The 21,847-nt window shown below is 38.8% G+C and overlaps 2 protein-coding genes across 5 annotated transcripts in view; both read left to right on the forward strand.

Annotated features, from left to right (window-relative positions):
• The window catches only part of bbs2 (Bardet-Biedl syndrome 2), a 10,738-nt gene extending 3,869 nt beyond the window's left edge, over window positions 1-6,869 (forward strand). For all 3 annotated transcript variants that reach the window (XM_019256191.2, XM_019256192.2, XM_019256193.2), the window contains exons 4-18: window positions 1,309-1,434; window positions 1,682-1,744; window positions 1,905-1,982; window positions 2,155-2,259; window positions 2,494-2,580; window positions 2,699-2,834; window positions 2,999-3,138; window positions 3,271-3,400; window positions 3,501-3,672; window positions 3,753-3,882; window positions 3,993-4,112; window positions 4,249-4,386; window positions 4,524-4,636; window positions 4,813-4,961; window positions 5,576-6,869. In XM_019256191.2, the coding sequence (XP_019111736.1) occupies window positions 1,309-1,434; window positions 1,682-1,744; window positions 1,905-1,982; window positions 2,155-2,259; window positions 2,494-2,580; window positions 2,699-2,834; window positions 2,999-3,138; window positions 3,271-3,400; window positions 3,501-3,672; window positions 3,753-3,882; window positions 3,993-4,112; window positions 4,249-4,386; window positions 4,524-4,636; window positions 4,813-4,961; window positions 5,576-5,682 (1,794 nt within the window). In that variant the 3' untranslated portion in view covers window positions 5,683-6,869. The remainder of the gene's footprint in view (window positions 1-1,308; window positions 1,435-1,681; window positions 1,745-1,904; window positions 1,983-2,154; window positions 2,260-2,493; window positions 2,581-2,698; window positions 2,835-2,998; window positions 3,139-3,270; window positions 3,401-3,500; window positions 3,673-3,752; window positions 3,883-3,992; window positions 4,113-4,248; window positions 4,387-4,523; window positions 4,637-4,812; window positions 4,962-5,575) is intronic.
• Window positions 6,870-12,179: 5,310 nt separating this feature from the next.
• On the forward strand, window positions 12,180-21,475 carry b3gnt9 (UDP-GlcNAc:betaGal beta-1,3-N-acetylglucosaminyltransferase 9). Of its 2 annotated transcripts, none has more exons than XM_027272533.1 (8): window positions 12,180-12,209; window positions 12,339-12,413; window positions 13,150-13,622; window positions 13,715-13,834; window positions 15,044-15,394; window positions 15,475-15,716; window positions 15,809-16,064; window positions 16,146-21,475. In XM_027272533.1, exons 3-8 carry the CDS (start codon window positions 13,515-13,517, stop codon window positions 16,488-16,490), a joined length of 1,422 nt encoding a protein of 473 aa, XP_027128334.1. In that variant the 5' UTR covers window positions 12,180-12,209; window positions 12,339-12,413; window positions 13,150-13,514; the 3' UTR covers window positions 16,491-21,475. The 2 variants fall into 2 exon arrangements, with proteins under 2 accessions (XP_027128334.1, XP_027128335.1); XM_027272534.1 differs by lacking the exon at window positions 12,180-12,209 and having other exon boundaries at window positions 12,224-12,413; window positions 13,150-13,403; window positions 13,503-13,622.
• The last annotated feature ends 372 nt before the right edge of the window (window positions 21,476-21,847 follow it).

Raw genomic sequence — 21,847 nt, forward strand, 5'->3', positions numbered from 1 at the left:
AACAGAAACAATTAATTTCTACACAGACAAAGAAATACAGAAAGGTAAATCTTTCACTTCAGTTATCTATTTGCTGACAAACCTTAAAGCTGGTGTTTTCCTACACACCTCTGGTCTGCCATTGATTAAAATCACGTGCTTGAGGTCAATAAACATAGTTATGGACGATGTGCCAAAACCTTTGTGGAAGCAGCTCTTTTTCTAGACACACACAAAACATTTTTCCCCCCAGAAAAGTGCTACACAATGCATCTTCTGGAAATATATCCAATAATACTATGTGTGCTAAATGCATGGTAAAGGAGTTAAGATAACCAAATAAGGGGGTCCCCTCATTAGTCCAACTTCTCCTGGGACCTGCGCTCTGACAGTATCTGACCACTGTCCCAATTCAAAGCACAAGTCGTCAGAAAAATAGACTGATTTAAATTGGCACAGAAACTAATTCCTCATCATCAGTAGCTTCGGGTACACATTGTTTTTTTTAAATTTAGACAGAAAAACATCAAACAATAGTTGGAGGAATACTGGGAAGGTGAGTACTAATTGAACCAAACATATAGGGTATCATCTATAGGGTTAAGCAGAAAGATAACAGAAAACACTGCATGGAGCGCTAACCTCTGTAATGCAATATACTTGTTTTCATTGTGATTAGTTTGTCTTAGGTAGGCAGAACATATTATTCCCTCAGCTCCATCACCTCTCGTGTAGAATATATCAGCATTGTATGGACGTCATAAGCCAGCAGTTCGTTTGGGACCCCACCAACAGTGTGTCCCCGGTGGTGTTCGGTCCCAGCGCTCCTGCCGTCAGACAAGTAACGCCTGGTTGATGTTGAGCAGAGGAGATGTAAAGTCCTGGTTGCTCTGGCTCAGTCGGTGGGCTGCAGGTCTCTGACCACGGGCGTGAGGGTTGTGATAAAAACCTTTTGAAGAGAAGAGAGACGGGATTGAATAATACGTCCGTTTTAGTATAAAAACCTACTGAAAAAAAGTGACCCGAGTGTCAAGTCAAGGAGAGATTGTTTCACCCTGATTTCCTTATTTAAGGTCAAGACTAAAGAGTTTTTTTGGTCAACTTATGTAGGTGCAAAAGTTCATGAACCCTGAGCTGCATTAGTTAAAACAAGCATGGCTTGATGGCAAATTAACCACTGAAATGGACCAAAACTCAGAGATTTTCAGGACGAACTGTCCACCATTGGTTGAAACATTAAACCACTTTTTTTAAAAAAATAATGAATGTGTGTGTGTGTGTGTGTGTGTGTGTGTGTGTGTTGGTGTGTGTGTGTGTGTGTTGGTGTAGGTGACGGATGGGGCCAATGCTATTGTGTTAGGGAAACTCGGGGACATCCCGAATCCTCTTGCCATCATTGGAGGGAACTGTGCGTTGCAGGGCTTTGACTACGAGGGCAATGACCACTTCTGGACAGTAAGAACTAAGACATTTGAATCATTTACATTTGAGAAGTATTGAATAGCAATATAACACACAACTAACTAACAGTATATTCTTTCTAACTTGTATGTCAACAGCACTTTTTCATTTGTTATATTCTAGTCAGTCTGTTTGATTTGGACTGTTCATTTTACATGATTTTTTTTTTTGATTGCGATGATCTTAAATTTATTTCAAGGTGAATCATTCCTGCAAATTTCTCACTCGATCTTGTCTGTAGGTAACTGGAGACAATGTCAGATCTCTGGTGCTCTGTGACTTCACCGGGGATGGGAAGAACGAGGTAAGTCCTGACCGGCAGCCTGAGACACATACATGCTCCATACATGGAGTACTGTTGCTTGTCTCCTGTTCCTAAAGCCTTCTACTTTAAAATGGTTATAAAAGAAAATAACGGATGCATTCATGTTAATTTTGTCAACTAATGTGTATTGTGTTTACAGCTTCTTGTAGGATCGGAAGACTTTGACATCAGGGTATTCAAAGAGGACGAGCTTGTGTCTGAGATGACTGAAAACGAGGTAAAATCGATGCAATGTGTTTAATTTTTTTTAGAAAATACATCAATACTAACAATAATGTGTCTACAGAATATTAATCATAATTGTTGCATGGTCACTAGTTCTGTCTCCTATGTTGTCTTATCTGTCTTGTGCTGCACTGTAAGTTTCCCCTCTTTCCCTCCTCACACAGACAGTAACATCACTGTGCCACATGCATGGCAGCAGATTTGGTTATGCCCTGGCCAATGGCACTGTGGGAGTTTACGACCGCACCGCTCGCTACTGGAGGATTAAGGTACGGCAAACATATCATCCTTATAACCATAAGGCAGTAGTATTTTCTCCATCAGCTCTTCCTTCTGAACGCGTCTGTCCGTCTCTCCCTTCTTTATCATGTTTTAACTGTGTGATATGTTATGTGTTCTTTACCATTTGTGTCTGCATGATTATGATGTTTTAACCAGGGTTTTTCATTTACAAACTCCCATGCCTTCATTAAACAGTGTCTCCATTTTCTTTCCCCTTTCAGTCGAAGAATCATGCGATGAGTATCCATGCCTTCGACCTGAATGCTGACGGGGTGGTGGAGCTTATCACTGGCTGGTCGAATGGAAAGGTCAGCGCACAACCTCTTACGCTTCACAGATGTGACTTGTTCTATTTTTGGACACAAGAACTCGTTCATTCCTATAGCATCTCCAGTTGATCTTCAGTCATTCTCCTTTTTGTTCCAGATTGACGCTCGCAGCGACCGCACAGGCGAGGTCATTTTCAAAGATAACTTCTCATCTTCCGTGGCCGGAGTCGTGGAGGGAGACTACAGGTTGGATGGACAGCAACAGCTTATCTGCACCTCCATAGAGGGAGAGGGTATGTTGTCGTAACTGGTTCAATTCAGACCATTGTGTGAGTTTGTGGATACAGTTTTTACAAATTTCTCTGAGCCCATGCAAATATACTAAACATTATTTGAGAGAACTGACTCTTTAAGCTCGGAGTGAGACTCATCAGTGTTGTAAATGTGTGTCTTGTAGTCCGTGGTTACCTGCCAGCCAGTAAGGACCTTAAAGGGAATCTCATGGACTCCAGTGCTGAACAGGACCTCATCAGAGAGCTCAGCCAACGCAGACAGAATCTGATGCTGGAGCTACGCAATTATGAAGAGAATGCCAAGGTACGTGCATTTATTCACCTATTTTCATTTATTTTTTGGTCACTTTGTCACTAATTCGATGATTCTTAATCAACATCGGTCCTTATATTATCACATATACTAACATCTACACAAACCATACTGTTCTTTCAGGGTGTGTCAGAGACAAACAGTGGGATTGGTGTCATACCAGCCAACACTCAGCTCCAGACAGCGCTGTCAGTGAGACCTGCCACAGAGGCCCAGAAGGCTCATGTAGAGCTCAGCATTTCAACACCAAATGGTACCAAGTGTTTTTAGCACACCGGCTAAGAACTTCAAGAATGTCCCAGACATAAAGTAAATACTTATAAGTCCCTGAACTTCTCCTCTCTCCTCTCTAGAAACTATTATCCGTGCAGTGCTCATCTTCGCAGAGGGCATATTTGAGGGGGAGAGTCACGTTGTCCACCCCAGCACCCAGAACCTGTCGGGCTGTGTCCGAGTCCCCATCGTCCCCCCAAAAGATATTCCAGTAGATCTGCACATCAAAGCCTTTGTTGGAGGGAAAACTAGGTGAGTGGGTTTCGAGTAAGTCGAGCATGCGTGCTCTGTACCTCCATTTTCTCACCTTCTCTGCACTTTGTCTCCTCCAGCACCCAGTTCCACGTGTTTGAAATTACACGTCAGCTGCCTCGTTTCTCCATGTACGACATCACAGCCGACTCCTCGGCCGCTCCGCCACCAGGAAGGGTCACCTTCAGCATCAACGACCGACCTCAGCGGGTAGGCTGTCACGGTGTCTCTCAGAAAGTCCCACAGCATGTTCAAGGCAATAACGTGCCAGGATATGTTTGTTATTTGAAATCTGATCTCTACTATGTTTGTGTGTGCAGGTGGTAATGTGGCTGAATCAGAACTTCCTGCTTCCAGAGGGGGTCGACAGTCCTGACGTTACTTTTAATTCACTGAGAGGAGGCGGACTGTTGTCTATCAGCATGGCCAGCAATGGACAGGTACAGTTGTGTGTTCATCTATAACCTGAATTCAGAATCATTGGTTTTTGATGTTATACATTTGTACACAAAGCTAGAGAAGCTGAAGGCAAATCAGCTCAAATCATTTGATTAATTAATCTCTTATTTGAATCAGATCACTCTGAGAACCGATGACATTGACCTGGCCGGAGATCTGGTCCAATCGCTAGCCTCCTTCCTGGCAATCGAGGACTTGTCAGCAGAAGCAGACTTCCCCGGATACTTTGAGGAGCTACGTACGACGCTCACTGAGGTCTTAATCAGATTGAAATCTCTGAATTTTATTTTATGATGTTTATTCCACTCGTATTTCAGAACACATTGCTACATCTACACTGCTATGTTTTGAATGTGAACTTTTGGTTTAAGTTTTAAATATCTGTATTGTAGGTGGATGAGTTCCACTCCGTCCATCAGAAGTTAACCGCAACAATGGCTGACCACTCCAACTACATCAGGAACATGCTGGTGCAGGCAGAGGACGCTCGTCTAATGGTCGACATGTGAGTCAGCACAAAATACGCTGACACTTCATTGAGTGACGCTAGATTACAATCTTTGTATGTGAGATACAGGAAACACGTGGACAAACTCTCTGTCATAGACCTGAGCTCACAGCCGGGCTTTTTCTTTTACCTCTGGACCAAACCGACCGATTTTTCTCTGTTTCCATCTGCAGGACAACTATGAAGAAGCGCTACAGAGAGCTGTACGACCTAAACCGGGATCTGATCAACGAGTATAAAATCCGCTCTAACAACCACAACGCGCTACTGGCCTGCCTCAAGTCTGTCAACCAGGCCATACAGCGGGCTGGTAGACTACGAGGTGAGCCTCTGTGTGTGCTCATGTGTACATCTGTACCGTATGTGTGCTGACAGGCTTTGTGTAGGAGAGGGAGGATGTGCATGTCAGAGATTATCTCAGATGATCAATATTATAGGACATGGTGTATTCATGGATTCAGGTCTCTCTAGTGTCTTCGTGATTGGACATTGTGTCTTGTGACGCACTGGTGTTCATTTTTTTGGGCTCTAAAGCTTTGCTAATGTTGGGTGGGTGACTACTTTCTCACAGTTATGCTTGTAAATAATGTGAAAACATTTTTGGCTGCACGTTTAATTCAGACTCCTTGAGTAAGGCCGGAAACGCACCCCTAACTACAGTATTTGATCTTTTTGGTAGATGAGGCACTTGTGACCGCATGTTTTCATTTTATTTGTTGTCTTCTCCAGAACTGGTTCTGAACATTTAGCCTCAAAACATTAACTGGGAACTGTGGCATTTATTTTGTTCTTGGCAGTGATGCAAATATGTGTTCAACAATAACAACAAAACACACAAGGGAGGTCCTTAAGAAGACAAACTTTATGTGCTGTTACATCTTACATACATGTCTTGTCTCCTCAAATTAATGTGTCCATATCTCTCCTTCTGTTCAGTGGGTAAGCCCAAGAACCAAGTGATCTCTGCCTGTCGAGATGCCATCAAGAGCAACAACGTCAACGCGCTCTTCAGGGTCATGAGAGCCGGCACTGCGTCCTCCTGAGAGTGGAAGGAACAAATAGACTGAAAGAAGAGTACTGTAATGTCGGACTTCTATTTCAAGCCTGTGATGAGACCCACACATGGACATGAAAAGCTGAAGACACTTAACAATTGTGGAATCGGGATGCTGCTGAGCCTTAAACCTGTCTTTTTCCATGATTTAGGAATAAATCAAAACAGCCTGGCAGCAACATTTTGGCACCAGCTCCATAATACTTGAAGCTTGAAATTCTGCTAGCTCATAGAAATAAAATGCTGACCGCAGTCTTAGTTGGCCGGCAGAGTTGTCATCTGTCGCAGTCTAGCTCTGTGGCTGCATTTTAGTGCCGTTACAGCTTAGCTACATAATTGTTTAAATTAGTGCTAGGAGTCAGCAGGCAGGAGTGACACAACTGTTCATAGTTCAGCTGGGACAGCTTCCCCAAAATGAGTACAGTAAGAGCAGCAAATATTTTATATAGCGAACTATGAAGCCTTTTGTAAAATATATATATTTTATATCAAGATAATTTAAATTTAATCTAAAAACTTTACACAAACCTCCTGGAGGTCACCAGATCTCGATTTGAGAGTCACTCCTTTGATGGAGGAGGATTTTAATTAATTAATCTGAAAGATTTGACATATTTGCTTGACGCCAAACTAAAATCTGTCCTCTTCAGCTGACATTCACTGTCCGATATGATCAATAGTTCAGAGTTAAGAGAGAGAGTTAAGCCTGATGTCCATTAAATGTACTCGAGGTGTTCCAGGTGTCACTGCACATTCGTCTAAAGAAATGTTTAAACTTCAGAGAAGTCATCCAAACTGCCTTGTTTCAACAAAGACGCGAGGGTTTGTAGAAAATGACTCAATCTGTTGGAACGGCAATCCGACTGTTTAATTCAGCTGACGTAGAGATGTTTAGAGAGAGCACAGCTGGAGCAAGACGGAGAGCAGCTTCCTCCTCTCGTTTCGGATGGAGTCGTGCCATTGAAAACACTGGTGGCCCTGGTAGTTCTGTGTGACAGCTCGCTCGGACTCTCCCAGCTGTTGTGTGTTTGCGAGGTGTTTGTAGCCAAAGAAAACTATTTTAAATTACTGAATGTCACAGAGGACCAATGATGTGTGTTTAACTTGTTTATCTTTTGTAGATTGTCAATGTGATTTTGTGTTTGTGGCAGATAAACGTATTAAATTAAATTATGTTTTAAAACTGTGGCTTGACTTTGTTGCTGTACCATTGCAGTGAGACGTCTCTTTCAAACCGCAGAGCAGATGTTCAGCACTTACAGCCAAATTTCCAGCCAAGGAGTCATGTCGGAAAATATTTATTTATTTCAGATATTTATGTGTCAGGGTGGTGTGACTCAGTACTCCCATTTGTACTGTTTAATACCGGCAGCCACTGAACACCTGAAATACAATTTATTATTAGTTTATACAACTTTAAGGTTAAAAACTTCTATCTCATTGTCTGCCAACACCATATTGTAGTCATGTCTGGAAAAAGACAGAAATGTAAGAAAAAAAAGTTAGAATTTTAAGGAAAAAAGCCAGAACTTTGAGGAAAAGAGTCTGAATTTTAAGAAAAATAAATTAGAATTTTAAGAAAAAAAAGACAGAATTTTAAGAAAAAAAGTTCGAATTTTAAGGGAAAAAAGACAGAATTTTAAGGAAAAAAAGCCAGAACTATAAGGAAAAAGAGTTAGAATTTTAAGAAAGAAATGTCAGAACTTTAAGGAAAAAGAGTTAGTTTTTTTTTTAAAAAGTCAGTATTTTAAGGAAAAATAGTTTGAATCTTAAGGGAAAAAAAGTTAGAATTTTAAGAAAAAAAAGTTAGAATTTTAAGAAAAAAAGTTAGAATCTTAAGAAAAAAAAGTTAGAATTTTAAGGAAAAAAAAGATAGAATTTTAAGGAAAAAAGTTGGAATTTTAAAAAAAAAGTCAGAATTTTAAGAAAAAAAAAGTTGGAATTTTAAGGAAAAAAAGACAGAATTTTAAGGAAAAAAAGCCAGAACTTTAAGGAAAAAGAGTTAGAATTTTAAGAAAAAAAAAGTTAGAATTTTAAGGAAAAAAAGCCATAACTTTAGGGAAAAAGAGTTAGAATTTTAAGAAAAAGAAGTTAGAATTTTGAGAAAAAAGTTAGAATTTTAAGAAAAAAAAGCCAGAACTATAAGGAAAAAGAGTTAGAATTGTAAGAAAAAAAAGTTAGAATTTTAAGGAAAAAAAAGCCAGAACTTTAAGGAAAAAGAGTTAGAATTTTTTTTTTAAAGTCAGTATTTTAAGGAAAAATAGTTTGAATCTTAAGGGGAAAAAAGTTAGAATTTTAAGAAAAAAAAGTCAGAATTTTAAGAAAAAAAGTCAGAATTTTAGGAAAAAAAAGTTAGAATTTTAAGGAAAAAAAGCCATAACTTTAGGGAAAAAGAGTTAGAATTTTAAGAAAAAGAAGTTAGAATTTTAAGAAAAAAGTTAGAATTTTAAGGGAAAAAAGACAGAATTTTAGGAAAGAAAAGTCAGAATTTTAGGGAAAAAAAATTGAATTTTAAGAAAAAAAAGTTAGAATTTTAAGGAAAAAAAGCCAGAACTATAAGGAAAAAGAGTTAGAATTGTAAGAAAAAAAAGTTAGAATTTTAAGGAAAAAAAAGCCAGAACTTTAAGGAAAAAGAGTTAGAATTTTAAGAAAGAAATGTCAGAACTTTAAGGAAAAAGAGTTAGAATTTTTTTTAAAAAGTCAGTATTTTAAGGAAAAATAGTTTGAATCTTAAGGGAAAAAAAGTTAGAATTTTAAGAAAAAAAAGTCAGAATTTTAAGAAAAAAAGTCAGAATTTTAGGAAAGAAAAGTTAGAATTTTAAGGAAAAAAAGATAGAATTTTAAGGAAAAAAGTTGGAATTTTTTTTAAAAAAAAGGTCAGAATTTTAAGAAAAAAAAAGTTCGAATTTTAAGGTAAAAAAGACAGAATTTTAAGGAAAAAAAGCCAGAACTTTAAGGAAAAAGAGTTAGAATTTTAAGAAAAAAAAAGTTAGAATTTTAAGGAAAAAAAGCCATAACTTTAGGGAAAAAGAGTTAGAATTTTAAGAAAAAGAAGTTAGAATTTTAAGAAAAAAATGTTAGAATTTTAAGAAAAAAAAGCCAGAACTATAAGGAAAAAGAGTTAGAATTGTAAGAAAAAAAAGTTAGAATTTTAAGGAAAAAAAAGCCAGAACTTTAAGGAAAAAGAGTTAGAATTTTTTTTTTAAAGTCAGTATTTTAAGGAAAAATAGTTTGAATCTTAAGGGGAAAAAAGTTAGAATTTTAAGAAAAAAAAGTCAGAATTTTAAGAAAAAAAGTCAGAATTTTAGGAAAAAAAAGTTAGAATTTTAAGGAAAAAAAGCCATAACTTTAGGGAAAAAGAGTTAGAATTTTAAGAAAAAGAAGTTAGAATTTTAAGAAAAAAGTTAGAATTTTAAGGGAAAAAAGACAGAATTTTAGGAAAGAAAAGTCAGAATTTTAGGGAAAAAAAATTGAATTTTAAGAAAAAAAAGTTAGAATTTTAAGAAAAAAAAGCCAGAACTATAAGGAAAAAGAGTTAGAATTGTAAGAAAAAAAAGTTAGAATTTTAAGGAAAAAAAAGCCAGAACTTTAAGGAAAAAGAGTTAGAATTTTAAGAAAGAAATGTCAGAACTTTAAGGAAAAAGAGTTAGAATTTTTTTAAAAAAGTCAGTATTTTAAGGAAAAATAGTTTGAATCTTAAGGGAAAAAAAGTTAGAATTTTAAGAAAAAAAAGTCAGAATTTTAAGAAAAAAAGTCAGAATTTTAGGAAAGAAAAGTTAGAATTTTAAGGAAAAAAAGATAGAATTTTAAGGAAAAAAGTTGGAATTTTTTTTAAAAAAAAGGTCAGAATTTTAAGAAAAAAAAAGTTCGAATTTTAAGGTAAAAAAGACAGAATTTTAAGGAAAAAAAGCCAGAACTTTAAGGAAAAAGAGTTAGAATTTTAAGAAAAAAAAAGTTAGAATTTTAAGGAAAAAAAGCCATAACTTTAGGGAAAAAGAGTTAGAATTTTAAGAAAAAGAAGTTAGAATTTTAAGAAAAAAGTTAGAATTTTAAGGAAAAAAAGCCAGAACTATAAGGAAAAAGAGTTAGAATTGTAAGAAAAAAAAGTTAGAATTTTAAGGAAAAAAAAGCCAGAACTTTAAGGAAAAAGAGTTAGAATTTTTTTTTTAAAGTCAGTATTTTAAGGAAAAATAGTTTGAATCTTAAGGGGAAAAAAGTTAGAATTTTAAGGAAAAAAAGTCAGAATTTTAAGAAAAAAAGTCAGAATTTTAGGAAAAAAAAGTTAGAATTTTAAGGAAAAAAAGCCATAACTTTAGGGAAAAAGAGTTAGAATTTTAAGAAAAAGAAGTTAGAATTTTAAGAAAAAAGTTAGAATTTTAAGGGAAAAAAGACAGAATTTTAGGAAAGAAAAGTCAGAATTTTAGGGAAAAAAAATTGAATTTTAAGAAAAAAAAGTTAGAATTTTAAGAAAAAAAAGTTAGAATTTTAAGGGAAAAAGCCAGAACTTTAAGGAAAAGAGTTAGAATTTTAAGGAAAAAAAGTCAGAATTTTAAGGAAAAAAAGACAGAATTTTAAGACAAAAAGTCAGAATTTTAAGGAAAAAGAGTTAGAATTTTAAGGGAAAAAAGACAGAATTTTAAGAAAGAAAAGTTAGAATTTTAAGAAAAAAAGCCAGAATTTGAAGGGAAAAAAAGTCAGAATTTTAAGAAAAAAAGTTAGAATTTTAAGAAAAAAAAGTTAGAATTTTAAGGGAAAAAAGCCAGAACTTTAAGGAAAAAGTGTTAGAATTTTAAGAAAAAGAAGTTAGAATTTTAAGAAAAAAAAGTTAGATTTTTGAGAAAAAAAGTTAGAATTTTAAGGAAAAAAAGACAGAATTTTAAGGAAAAAGAGTTAGAATTTTAAGAAAAAATTTAAATTTTAAGGAAAAAGAGTTAGAATTTTAAGAAAAAATTTAAATTTTAAGAAAAAAAAGAGACAGCTGAAGAGTGACAGAAATGTGAGGAGAGAGAGATGGGAAATGACATGTTGGAAAGAGCCACAGGTCAGAATCGAACCCACATTCCTGTCACTCTTCAGCTGTCTGTATCAAATAAAGCAAAAAAAAAAGCAATTTTTTTTCCAAAATTCAGACTTTTTTTTATTCTGCCTTAAAACCTCAGAATTCTGATTTTTTTTTAATTAATTTTTTTACTTTTTCTGGGAACTTTATTGAAGTATCTGTGCTACTGCAGTGTCGATAATATGGTATAGGTGCGATGGGGCCACAGTTAGACACACTTAAAATTTCTTTCGAAATATTCAATTTTTTTCTGTTGTTCCAATGCAAACAAAAGAAATAAACATAAAAATACCAAAGCGTTTGTAATTGCAACATTTTTGGTGGAGAACATTTTTTGGCCTTGACTGTAGAGATTCTATATCAGCCTGCCCCAGATGTTCATTGTGCATAATCGTATGCACATTTCCACTAACCACAGGCTGAGAGGTTTGGACTCTGTAGGTTTGAATGAAGTGGGGCTGAGCACCATGAGCCCTCTAATGGACTGTTGCTTGGAAAAGTTAGGACAAAAAAAAAAGTGTGAGGAAGAGTTGGAGTGAAATGTAATGGACATACATTACATCACATTATCTTCAGTGGTTATTTAATGTTTTAATTGTCCACTGTATCCTCTAATCCAACTGGCTGCAAAATAGACAGACACACCCTACATGCCTGTAAAGCTCTGACTGAAAACACACATGTCCACTCACATCCTGTGTCCTAGGTGCTACATGTGGTTCAGTCTGCAGCCATAAATTACTATTACTGCTGCTTTTGTGTGTTCGTGTGTGTGTGTGTGTGTGTGTCTGTATGGCTGGGTTTCTTAAGTGACTATAGAAATGTATAGACACGTTTGACTGATGTTGAATACTCAGAATGTTTTTTTACACTCTCTTTTTGTCTCCTCTGATTGAAGTAAACTGCCTGACCCTCCTCTGCTGGATAACACTGACCCCTGATGAAGTCTCTCATTGAGGCACACCACAGGCTGTACACACACAGTCTGTGAGTCCAAATCCACATTCTGGGTCATCCAAACTGCCTCATGGAAACAAACAAGAGAAGAAAAAAAAAGAGTAATTGTTGTAACTTTGACTCAACACTTTCCACTTTTAGTTACTCCTCTTCCATCCTCCTCCAGTTGCTGTGTTGGCATCTGGCTTCAAGTTGCTCCGCTCCAGTTTAAGTCACGTGGTGTGACCGAAGGCTGAACATGGTGCGTTCAGGTGCTCCCGGTTACCTCTTTAATCTGAGCACTGGCTCATAGTTTCTCATTTCTTCTTGTAACTAACGAAATAAAAATTATATCTATATATAATATAGAACATAATTATAATTTATATTCATTTAAGTGTCATTTCTATGCTGCTTTTTTTTAGGTTTTATATGCGAGCACTGTAGTTTCCATATTTCTACCGCTCCTGAACGCAACCCATAATCGCAGCAGCAGCTCCTGCAGACGTGCTCAGCTCCAGGTGATGGTGTGATATGTTAGATCCTCTATCCTTCATCCCTTCACACACACACACACGCACACACACTATCTCACACAGACACACACATCCTAACACAGCATCTGGGCTTCTCTGTCCTCTTTACTTTAGAAACTCTCGAGCTGAGCCTGTGTTGAACTTCCAGACGCGCTTGGCGCAGATGTTTCCAGTTTTCCTCCTCGTCTGGTAAGTTTGAATGACTTTTTAAACATTTTATTGTGATTATAAAACCAAGGTGAGTAGTTATTGATGCTGTAGCACACGTGGAATATGGCGAAAACTAAAAATATATATACTTATAAGATATATATGTTTGCAAACTTCGAGAGAAGTTTTACGCACGCGTTTGTCTGGAATGTGACTGTGACAGAGACGGATAGCTGTGAGGAGACAGTCCTTTATGAGCCAGAGATCAGGGGATTTTCTACGTTGTATTTGTGTGTCAGCATTATTCAGGGATGTCTGCTAATGATATATAAATGTCGGGACACTGTGTTCTTCTGAAATGTTTCACTTACATAAGACAGAGACCCTCCCCCTTCTGAGAGGAAAAAATTGGTGAATCAAGAAAAAGACATGATGTGTGGAGACTGATGTGCAACCAAAGGCATCTCGGATTACTTTTTATGGGGTGTTTTTTTGTCTTCAAAGAGAGGAACTGAGCAGGTCTTTACTGTGCTCTCAACTCACTCCATTTAACGAGGATGCCAAGACGTCTTGTGACCTCCAAATTACCCTATGCTGCTGAGAAGTAAATCAGCACTGTGAGAAAATGGAGGGATAAGTAGATGATTGGCTGCGTTTGGCGGTCTCTACATCTGCTGATTCTTTTATTGCGTTAGACAAGATGAGATGAGGGTGACAGGGAGCGTTAAAGTTAATCACTTCATTCACTCTCTTTGTTATTTCTGTGTTGTTCCAGTTTAATTTGTCCAGGATGCGTCCATCCGTTGGTGCCTGAGAAGAAGGGGAGGATGGAGACGGACAGGATGGACGTACATCCAGCGATATAAAGGATATGTACAGGGCCAAATCACTCCCAATGCAACATTTTAGCCCTGACATACATCTGGGATGTGTTTCTACGGACAAACTGTAAAGTTTGACGTGATGTTTAGCGATGCAGCAGAGAGGACTGAAAGAAATCCTGCAGAGTAGCACGCAAACCCAAATCTGGTAAACGTCTCAGAGGTCTTTGTCAGTCTTGACCGGTGTCTAAAAAGCAGAATGACCTGCAGCGGTCTCTTTTCCTACTCAATACTTAACTGACGTCAGCGTCTTCAGAAGATGCTGAGAAAGATGGCGACCCTGAGGAGGATCCTCCACGTGAAGGGAGATGTGATGTGCACAATGCTGCTCCTGGTGCTGTTCTGTCTGCTGCTCTATGCCCGCCAGGTAAGGATGGAAACACTCACAGCGTAAGAAGGTGTAGATGAGTTAACTTAACTAGAAAGTCACCTGCTATCAAACCCCAACCGTGTTTCCAGGTCGTGCTCTCCTCTGGATGGAACAGACCCGAGTTGAAGCTGGAAATCCACGGCTCAACCAGCTCCAGCAGGACCCTTAAAGGCGCCAGCGGGGCCAAAGTAGGCCAGGAGTCTCCGACGGTATGACCTGATCTGATTATCAAAGCACTCAGTGTGGTGTTCACAGCTTGTTCTGCTGCCTACACGAGGCAAAAAAAAGAGCTATTAAGGCAGCCTTACGGTCAGCAATGTTGTGACTCACTGGATTACTGGAAACTTTACATGGATTAGCAAGGAGACATTAAGGACAGATAATGACCAGCTGTTTCCAACTGAACACAGCATGAATACCGGTACAAATTTAAAAGAGGTTTCACCTCAGGTAGTGCAGGCCATCATCACCATGTTGACGTGTTGAAGTGTGCCATCAGTGTGTGAACGATTAGCTCCTCCTTGCATGGCAGCCAATGCCGTCAGTGAATGTGATGTGTAAAAGTGGCAGGATATGGAACTGAACCATGTGTTTACTTGCTTTCACAGTGAAACATACATTTTGTTGTTCTTTTAATTCATCAATCATCATTGATCAGAAGTCTAGATCTTGAGTCCAGACTTCTGCAACACAAAAATTCAATCTTATCTTCAAAAAAGGCATCAGAGAGCTTCAGCGTTGAAGTTTTATTCTCTTTACAGGAAACAAAACCAGATTTCGTAAAACAACTTTTTTAGCATCATTGGTACCACCCATTTTCATTCTCTTTCAATAAAACAAAATTTCAAGATCACATGATTCTTAGTATTCAATCCATTCATTTAGCCTGGGTTTCCAAAACTGATTGCTGTTAGAAAGAAACAGTAGCTATGAAGCTGGTTAAGGCGGCGAAGTGAAGGAGGATTCTGTGGCACATCAGTGAAACTGGACTAGGTGATCTGAGTGTTATCTGTCGACCTGAAGCTATCATCATTTTCTTAGTTTATAAGAGCAGAAATGTTCAGATCTAAAATAAGGATATGGTGTTCTTTGTGTTCATGGAGAGATAGCAACAGTGTGAAGACATTTTCACATACTGTCTACTGCTGCTGTACAGTATGTGCATCGATGTATGTATACACAATATGTTTGTGTTCATGTTTGCGTTGATGTCCATCTGGACTGACTCTGAGGGTCCAACACATTTTATAATAATGGACCAGGAAGAGATAAACATGAAGCTGAGAGAGAGAGAACTGTTGATGCTAATTTTCAGCTTTTTATCTTTCATAGAGAAGAAAATTTGGACATTAATTAATGAACTTCTGTAATTAATTAATAACTCTCTTGTGTCCCATAATTTCTCCCTTATAATCCAGTTACCAGCTGGCCCTTCGGAGCCACAGCTGCCTCCCTGCAAACCGCAGTCCAAGTCCAAACCTCCACAGTCCAAGTCCAAACCTAAGGGGAAATCCAAGACACGACGGAAAAATGCTGCACCGACTAAGACAGCAGGCAAGCCTCTGCCCACGATGCCACCGTTTGACTTTGAGGGCTATTTGAGAGAGAAAGACAACAGAGACTTCAAGCTGCTCGTAGACCAGCCAGAGAAATGTCACATCAGAGGAGCAGAAGAAGAAGAAGAAGGAGGAGGAGGAGGAAGTAAAGGATCTGCACCCTACATGCTCATTGCGGTGAAATCTGTCGCTGCAGACTTTGATAAACGTCAGGTAATTAAAAAGATGTGCTACCAATTAATACAGATTGAAGTTTATATTCACTCAGTCAGTTTCTTGTCTTTTATTTTTAGGTGGTACGCCGGACCTGGGGTAAAGAAGGACATTTCCAAAACGGTGTCTCGATCCGTACTGTGTTCCTGCTCGGGGTTCCGAGGAATCGGACTGCTCTGCCTCTGTGGGACCGGCTCCTGACCTACGAGAGTCAAACCTTTAGAGACATCCTGCTCTGGGACTTTGAAGACACATTCTTCAACCTGACGCTGAAAGAAACGCATTTTTTGAAATGGGTCAACGGCAGCTGTCCTCACGTCAAGTCAGTGTTTATATGACTCAAACAAATCAGGACGGATTCTCCCGTCGTGTGACTCGTATCTGAAGCTTTTTCTGTTATCTCTCCTCGTACAGGTTCATCTTCAAGGGTGATGCCGACGTGTATGTTAATGTGGAGAATATATTAGAGATGCTGCAAGGTCAAAAGCCAGACGAGGATCTTTTTGTTGGTGATATTATTTTCAATGCTAAACCCATTCGTCGGCGCAGTTCCAAGTACTATGTGCCAGAGTTCATTTATGGAGTGGGTTTGTACCCGAATTACGCTGGAGGAGGAGGGTTTGTCATGTCAGGACATACAGCTCGGAGGCTCAGCTCTGCCTGTCAACAGGTACGTCAAGGTTGGACAGTTTTGATAGATAAGTCTGCCTGTTTTTAAAATTCTTTGATCTACTTTTTTTTTTTCTTCCAGGTGGAGTTGTTCCCCATCGACGACGTCTTTCTGGGAATGTGCCTCCAGCTGATCGGCGTCAAACCGTTGCGCCACCAGGGCTTCCGAACCTTTGGCATCCCCCGACCTTCCGCGGCGCCCCACCTCCAGACGTTCGACCCCTGTTTTTACAGGGAGCTCATGGTTGTTCACAGTCTCAGTGTGCCTCAGATCTGGCTCATGTGGAACCTCCTGCATGACCCTAAACTGAGCTGCCACAACAGGACCAGCCCGACAACGTGGCCCTTTAAGTGGAGAGGGAGGATGGTGGAAACGGAGGGAGAAGAGACGGACTATGGCGAGAAGCAGGTGTTTGTCACGCATTAGCGACTCTCTGCAGGGCAGAGTGGGATCTGCGAGAGCTTTAGGGAGCCCAGAATGGTTACAGGATTCACAGGATCCGTGGCCAACTTGAAATTCTTGTGATGCATTCAAAAGCACAGTTGAGTCGTGTGAGACTTTATCCAAGATGGCATCTCATCTTTGGAGGAAATGAATTGGCAAGGGCCAAATGTGATTCAGATTTTTCAGCCACGAAGCCAAAAAGAGAATTTTAGGCTTTTGCCATCTGAGCCCATTGCGTGTCCACACAGTGTTTGTGAACACAGCAAGACCTTAAATTTGCAAAGAAGATGAGTGTGTGATGAAGCTGAACATCACTGGACGTTTGAATGTGTAACCTTGAGAGTGTATTGTGTTTTTATTGTTTACACGGTGAAACAGATCCACGACAAAATGTGGTTAACTGGTTTAACCCCGCGTGCCGTCTGATACCACGACATCGCTAATATTCGGACTCTTATTGGACCCGTGTGGACAGACTGGACTGCTATTGACTGCGTGTGCTGCGCGAGTTTAAAGACAGCCAAGACCTTTTCATGTTCTCATCGTGAGTAACGAGCGGAGATGTATTTCACTTCCTTATGAGAGATGGACGGTCACATTATCTGTTCCCTGGAGGAACAACAGATAAAGCCTTAATGGGAAACAGCTGCACAGTGGGAACCAGCTGGGACCATAACACACACACACACACACACAAAACCTCTCGCTGAATGTTTGAAGAAAAGCCAGGCATGTGTTCTTTCACGTGAACGCGTTAGTAATTACTAGGATTCGATTTGTTTTCTTTGATTTTGTTTTACTTTTTTGCTCTCATCTGTTTTCAAATGGATTCGTGCAGATCACCATATTCACTGAGATGTAAACACAGGTGTGCGTCTATTTGAGTGATTGTGTGGCCAGTGTTGGGCCTGTCCACCAACAACTATTGGAGGGATTGTCATAAAATATGAGAAAAGAACTCAGGATCTTGTAGGAGAAAAGATATTTAGAGGACCTCATATCTTAGAAGATACCAAATAGATTTAGCTCAAAGTCAAATTTGAGTTTTAGGGTTGTGTAAGAAATAAAAAGCTCTCCATCTTTTGTTTCACATCCACATTTTTATTGTTTTTTTTTTTTCATATCCTGGTTGCACACAGAGAAAATGAACTTTGATGTCAATGAACAGTGAGCATTTGATTTCATAAAAAGTCCAGATGTAGCGTTGAATAAGTTGTCGGAGATCGCAGCAGCTCGTCTCAACAACCGTCATCAAACACAGTCAAAAGTAATTCGTCGGCGCGAAAGCTTTCAGTTAACAAAACCCTTCTCTTTGCACTACATTGGTATTGTTATTGCCTTTTTTTTCCCCCCAGTGGACATGCTGAATAAATCTATTTCTTCATACACAAAGTTAAAGTACTCAAAATATAAAATGCCACATTCCCAATGAATTTCACAAGTTTTAATTAAGTATAACTGCCCCATTTCCAGAAATGGGCTCCACAAAAAAAATAAAAATAATAATTGGGAGGAGAATAATCAAGATGGGCAACAGAACATATCAAGGACAGACGATACAAAGCGTTAATATGAGATTATCGTTACACGAAGCTGTCAGTTAATAAATTACAAGTATCTGGTTTTTGACAATCATTCATTCCTGCATTCAATTAAATAGAAAACGAAGAAGAACAGGTGGAATTTAAAAGCCACGCAGATCTCTGGATGAAAGTTCTCACTTATTTTTCTAGCTTTATTTTTTTTATTTAGAAAAACAAGGATGTGATATGTCCACCTGAGTTTGGGTGAGATTAACTACCCAGCACCCTTTATAGCTCCTCTGTCCGTGTCTCTCAGTAACAATGCATCATCACGGCACTGACCGTCTGTGGCGCTGGGCTTACCAAAACTGGGTTAATGCCTAGTATCTTTTTTCTTCTTATGTGTGTACTGTGCTGAAAATAAATGAGTGTTTATGTTTTGTTTCTCCACAGAAGCATCTTGTTTTGCTTTTCATTCAGGGTTTCTGTTTTTTTTCATATCATCTCTGACCCATCTGCTTCCAATCGAGCAGAGCTCAAGTTAGCCCTGAGATCTTTTGGGGCGGTGACCAATTCTTTCAAATCGCGGAGCGAGATAAAGAAGGGTTTCCTCTCCACAAAATCTGATACTACCGGCTAAAATCACTGATTTTTTTTGGGGTTGGGATCATGTTTTCTACACTGACTCTAATGAGCTTTTAAGGGTTGTTTCATGCAGACACACATCAGATAAACAGGACAAAGTACACAACATAATGTTGCTTAAGAAACCCACAAAAAGAACAACCCTAGTTTTGGTAAAACCCAACTCAACCTGCCGTTCTCTGCAGGTAACGATGAAAACTAAAAATGAGACGGCCATGGTACCATTTTAGCTCGATGCTGATGCTGGGTGACACGCACACACACATACGTACTGTACACAATGATGCAGTTCAAATGCATTTTCAAATTGTATGTACAAGGAGATTTTTTAAAACTTTTTTTCCAACAGAGGAGATAGACAGAAGTCAAAGACAGGCTCGGTGGGAGATGAGGCACAATGTTCAACAGTTTTGTGTTTTTTTTTCTTCTTGATTTTCTCGTATACACTTGCACAAAAGCAAGCTGTAGGAAAATGTTTGAATATATAGCTTTTTTATGTTATATTACATCTGTTTTCCTCACTCAACTCCAGATGTGGATAAACCAGAACAGGAGTAGGGAACACGTTGTGTTTCCAAGTTCATCAGACTCTTAAAAACATCTTTAAACCTGGGAGCCCGATAAGAAAATGAGTTCATTTGTTGGAAGCCATCGTGAAACATTACTCAAGCTTTCGGGATCCCAGGTTACGTTCGTGCTCTCCTGTTTCCAGAAGCCACATCACCTCACATAGGGAGGGAGTCTGACTGCAAGAAAGCTGCAGCCAAAGAGATTTTTCTAGTGTAAACAAGTAGACGTATAATCTAGCAACACGTCAACGCCAACTCCAAATTAGATTCTGTCCACTCTACAAAAACAACTCCACCAGAGCTATCTTCCAGTCCGAATGTGAGGAAGGATTATTGTTTTTCCCTGTCAGCTTCGTATCCGACGCTGTTTCTGGGGCGGGATCAAACACCCTGCAGTAGCAGTTCAAGCAGAGCTTAAGCAGGGCGATCTACTGACACCCAACACTTCTGTGTACTTGCAGCCTTAGCACTGCACAATAAAAAAAAATAAAAAAAAGTTTCAATACTGAGTGGTCTGGAACTGGACAAAAAAACAACAACAAGAAAACAAAAGACTTCCAGTGATTGTTAATGAGTCAGTAATGAACAGATGCCTCCTCCTGACTTTGAAGTCTAATCAGAATCAGAGAGGAAAATATCGAGATCACTCAGCCAGCGCTCGAGTCAGTTGTGTCTGTGCCGAGCTATTAAGATCATGTAAATAAGAGCACACAACTATTTACAGCATTTGTACATCAACATCAACTCCAAACATCAGGGCAACAAAAAACAAAGAAAAAACTCTTTCTGGGTGTTGGGGAGGGTTTAGTGAGGATTTCTTCTATTTCTTCTTTCTCTGTTAAAAACAAATTAAAGCTGCTCTTTAATGCGGTCTTCTCCTGCTCATTTGTACATTAGTAACTATATTAAATGGGTTTTTAAGCCAAGGTAAACAAAGGCTATCATTTGTGAATTGTTAACAAGAAATAAACACGTGCCCTCACTTCCTTCGCGCTTGCTTTCTTCTAATTTTCATTCTTTGTTTGGTCGGTTGTTCCTTGTGGATGCTGCTGGTCACAAGCTAACTCACATTTTCATGCCATTTGGGATAAAAATCGATCAATTAATCAACTAATTTAGTCAGGATTGTTTTTTAAAAGGACACGCGGTAGCTACTAATTAAAAACATAGCAAAACAAACAATAAAATACCACAGTGACGCTTCAAACTGCCACGTCAACGTTACAGAAGAAAAATCAAAAATTAAAAGACACCTGCATGCAGCCAACTCTGCATTTTGTGTTCTTACTGTAATTTTCAACATTCTGCCCGTTACCTTCACACATGTTGATACAAACAATCAGAAATTCAGCAATAGAGAAAATAAAAAACAAAAAACAAATGGCATTTGTATCAAGGGACAATAAAAGAGAATATGTCTATTAAAATTAATACAGTTTATTCAAATGCTTACGATTAAAAATAGTTTTAAATCCATACATCAGGAGGGAGATGCAAAGAAATGTCACGATGAAGGAATGATGTTCTTACCCCATTTCCTAAAGAAATGGGTTCAAATGTACTGCAAGAGAAATAACGGTAATTCTTTAAATTGCAGCTCTCTGATGACAATAACCACTGCACGAGAGACACTCACAGGAGGGGCGACGCTAGTTATTACTGCTGTTAAAGTGTCTCCGGATGTAACCGGGCTGATTGCTTTCACAGAAGTCAGCTATTCACATGTTAAGTGTAATTACTGTAAGCACTTTGCAGAAACCAGGAGCTGAATTTTAGAGGATTTACCACGACGACGAGGTGGCGGGGGCAAAAAGATGCAAGACTCAAAACGCAGGCTGTCGACATAGTGACTCTCTGGACAGGACAGGTTTGGACAGGAGATTACAGTGATAACGTCAGCAGATCAAATGATATCATCCTGAAACATCTTTGGCTATAGCGTTTGGCAATTCAAACAAAGAAATAAACGCGGACTCTGCCGAGGGATGAATTGCAATGCGTCGATCGGATGAGGAGATGAAGAAGCACAGAGGAAAAGAAGAGTGTAACATATGACTATATACATACACCATGGGAGGACCTGTCTGTCCAAAACACACACACACACACATATATTCACTCACACACACTGCTGTCTCTCCAAATGTCTCCTTATATCCACCTCTGAGGATAGGGCACAGTCAATCAAGTAAAAAAGGTGTGTATTAGTGCAAATGTAAAAAAAAAAAAAGAACACTATGAAATGGTCACGGTGTGAATGAAACTGTCCCCTCACAACATGCAGCATCAAATAAAAACAGAACAGGTTGCCAGTTTGTGCTTGTCTCATTCAAAAAAAAAAAACATCTGCCAAGTTCATGCAAATCCTTGTCATGCCCGCATGTCTCCGCGTCGCATCGCGCTTTAAAAAGATAAACCAGCTTTCATGTATTAGAAATACACGAGTGTACTTAGTGAAGGGTCTGAAATGCTCTGTGTGTGTGTGTGTGTGTGTGTCTGTTGAAATGTCAATTCAATATTTAGCAGCCTAACGCATGCAGATGCTCATTTACGTGTGTTGTCGTGTGTGCTGTGTGTGTTGTGTGTGTGTGTAAGCGAGGAC

Source organism: Larimichthys crocea, chromosome XXI (genome assembly GCF_000972845.2).
Source record: "Larimichthys crocea isolate SSNF chromosome XXI, L_crocea_2.0, whole genome shotgun sequence".
Classification (NCBI taxonomy): Eukaryota; Metazoa; Chordata; class Actinopteri; family Sciaenidae; genus Larimichthys; species Larimichthys crocea.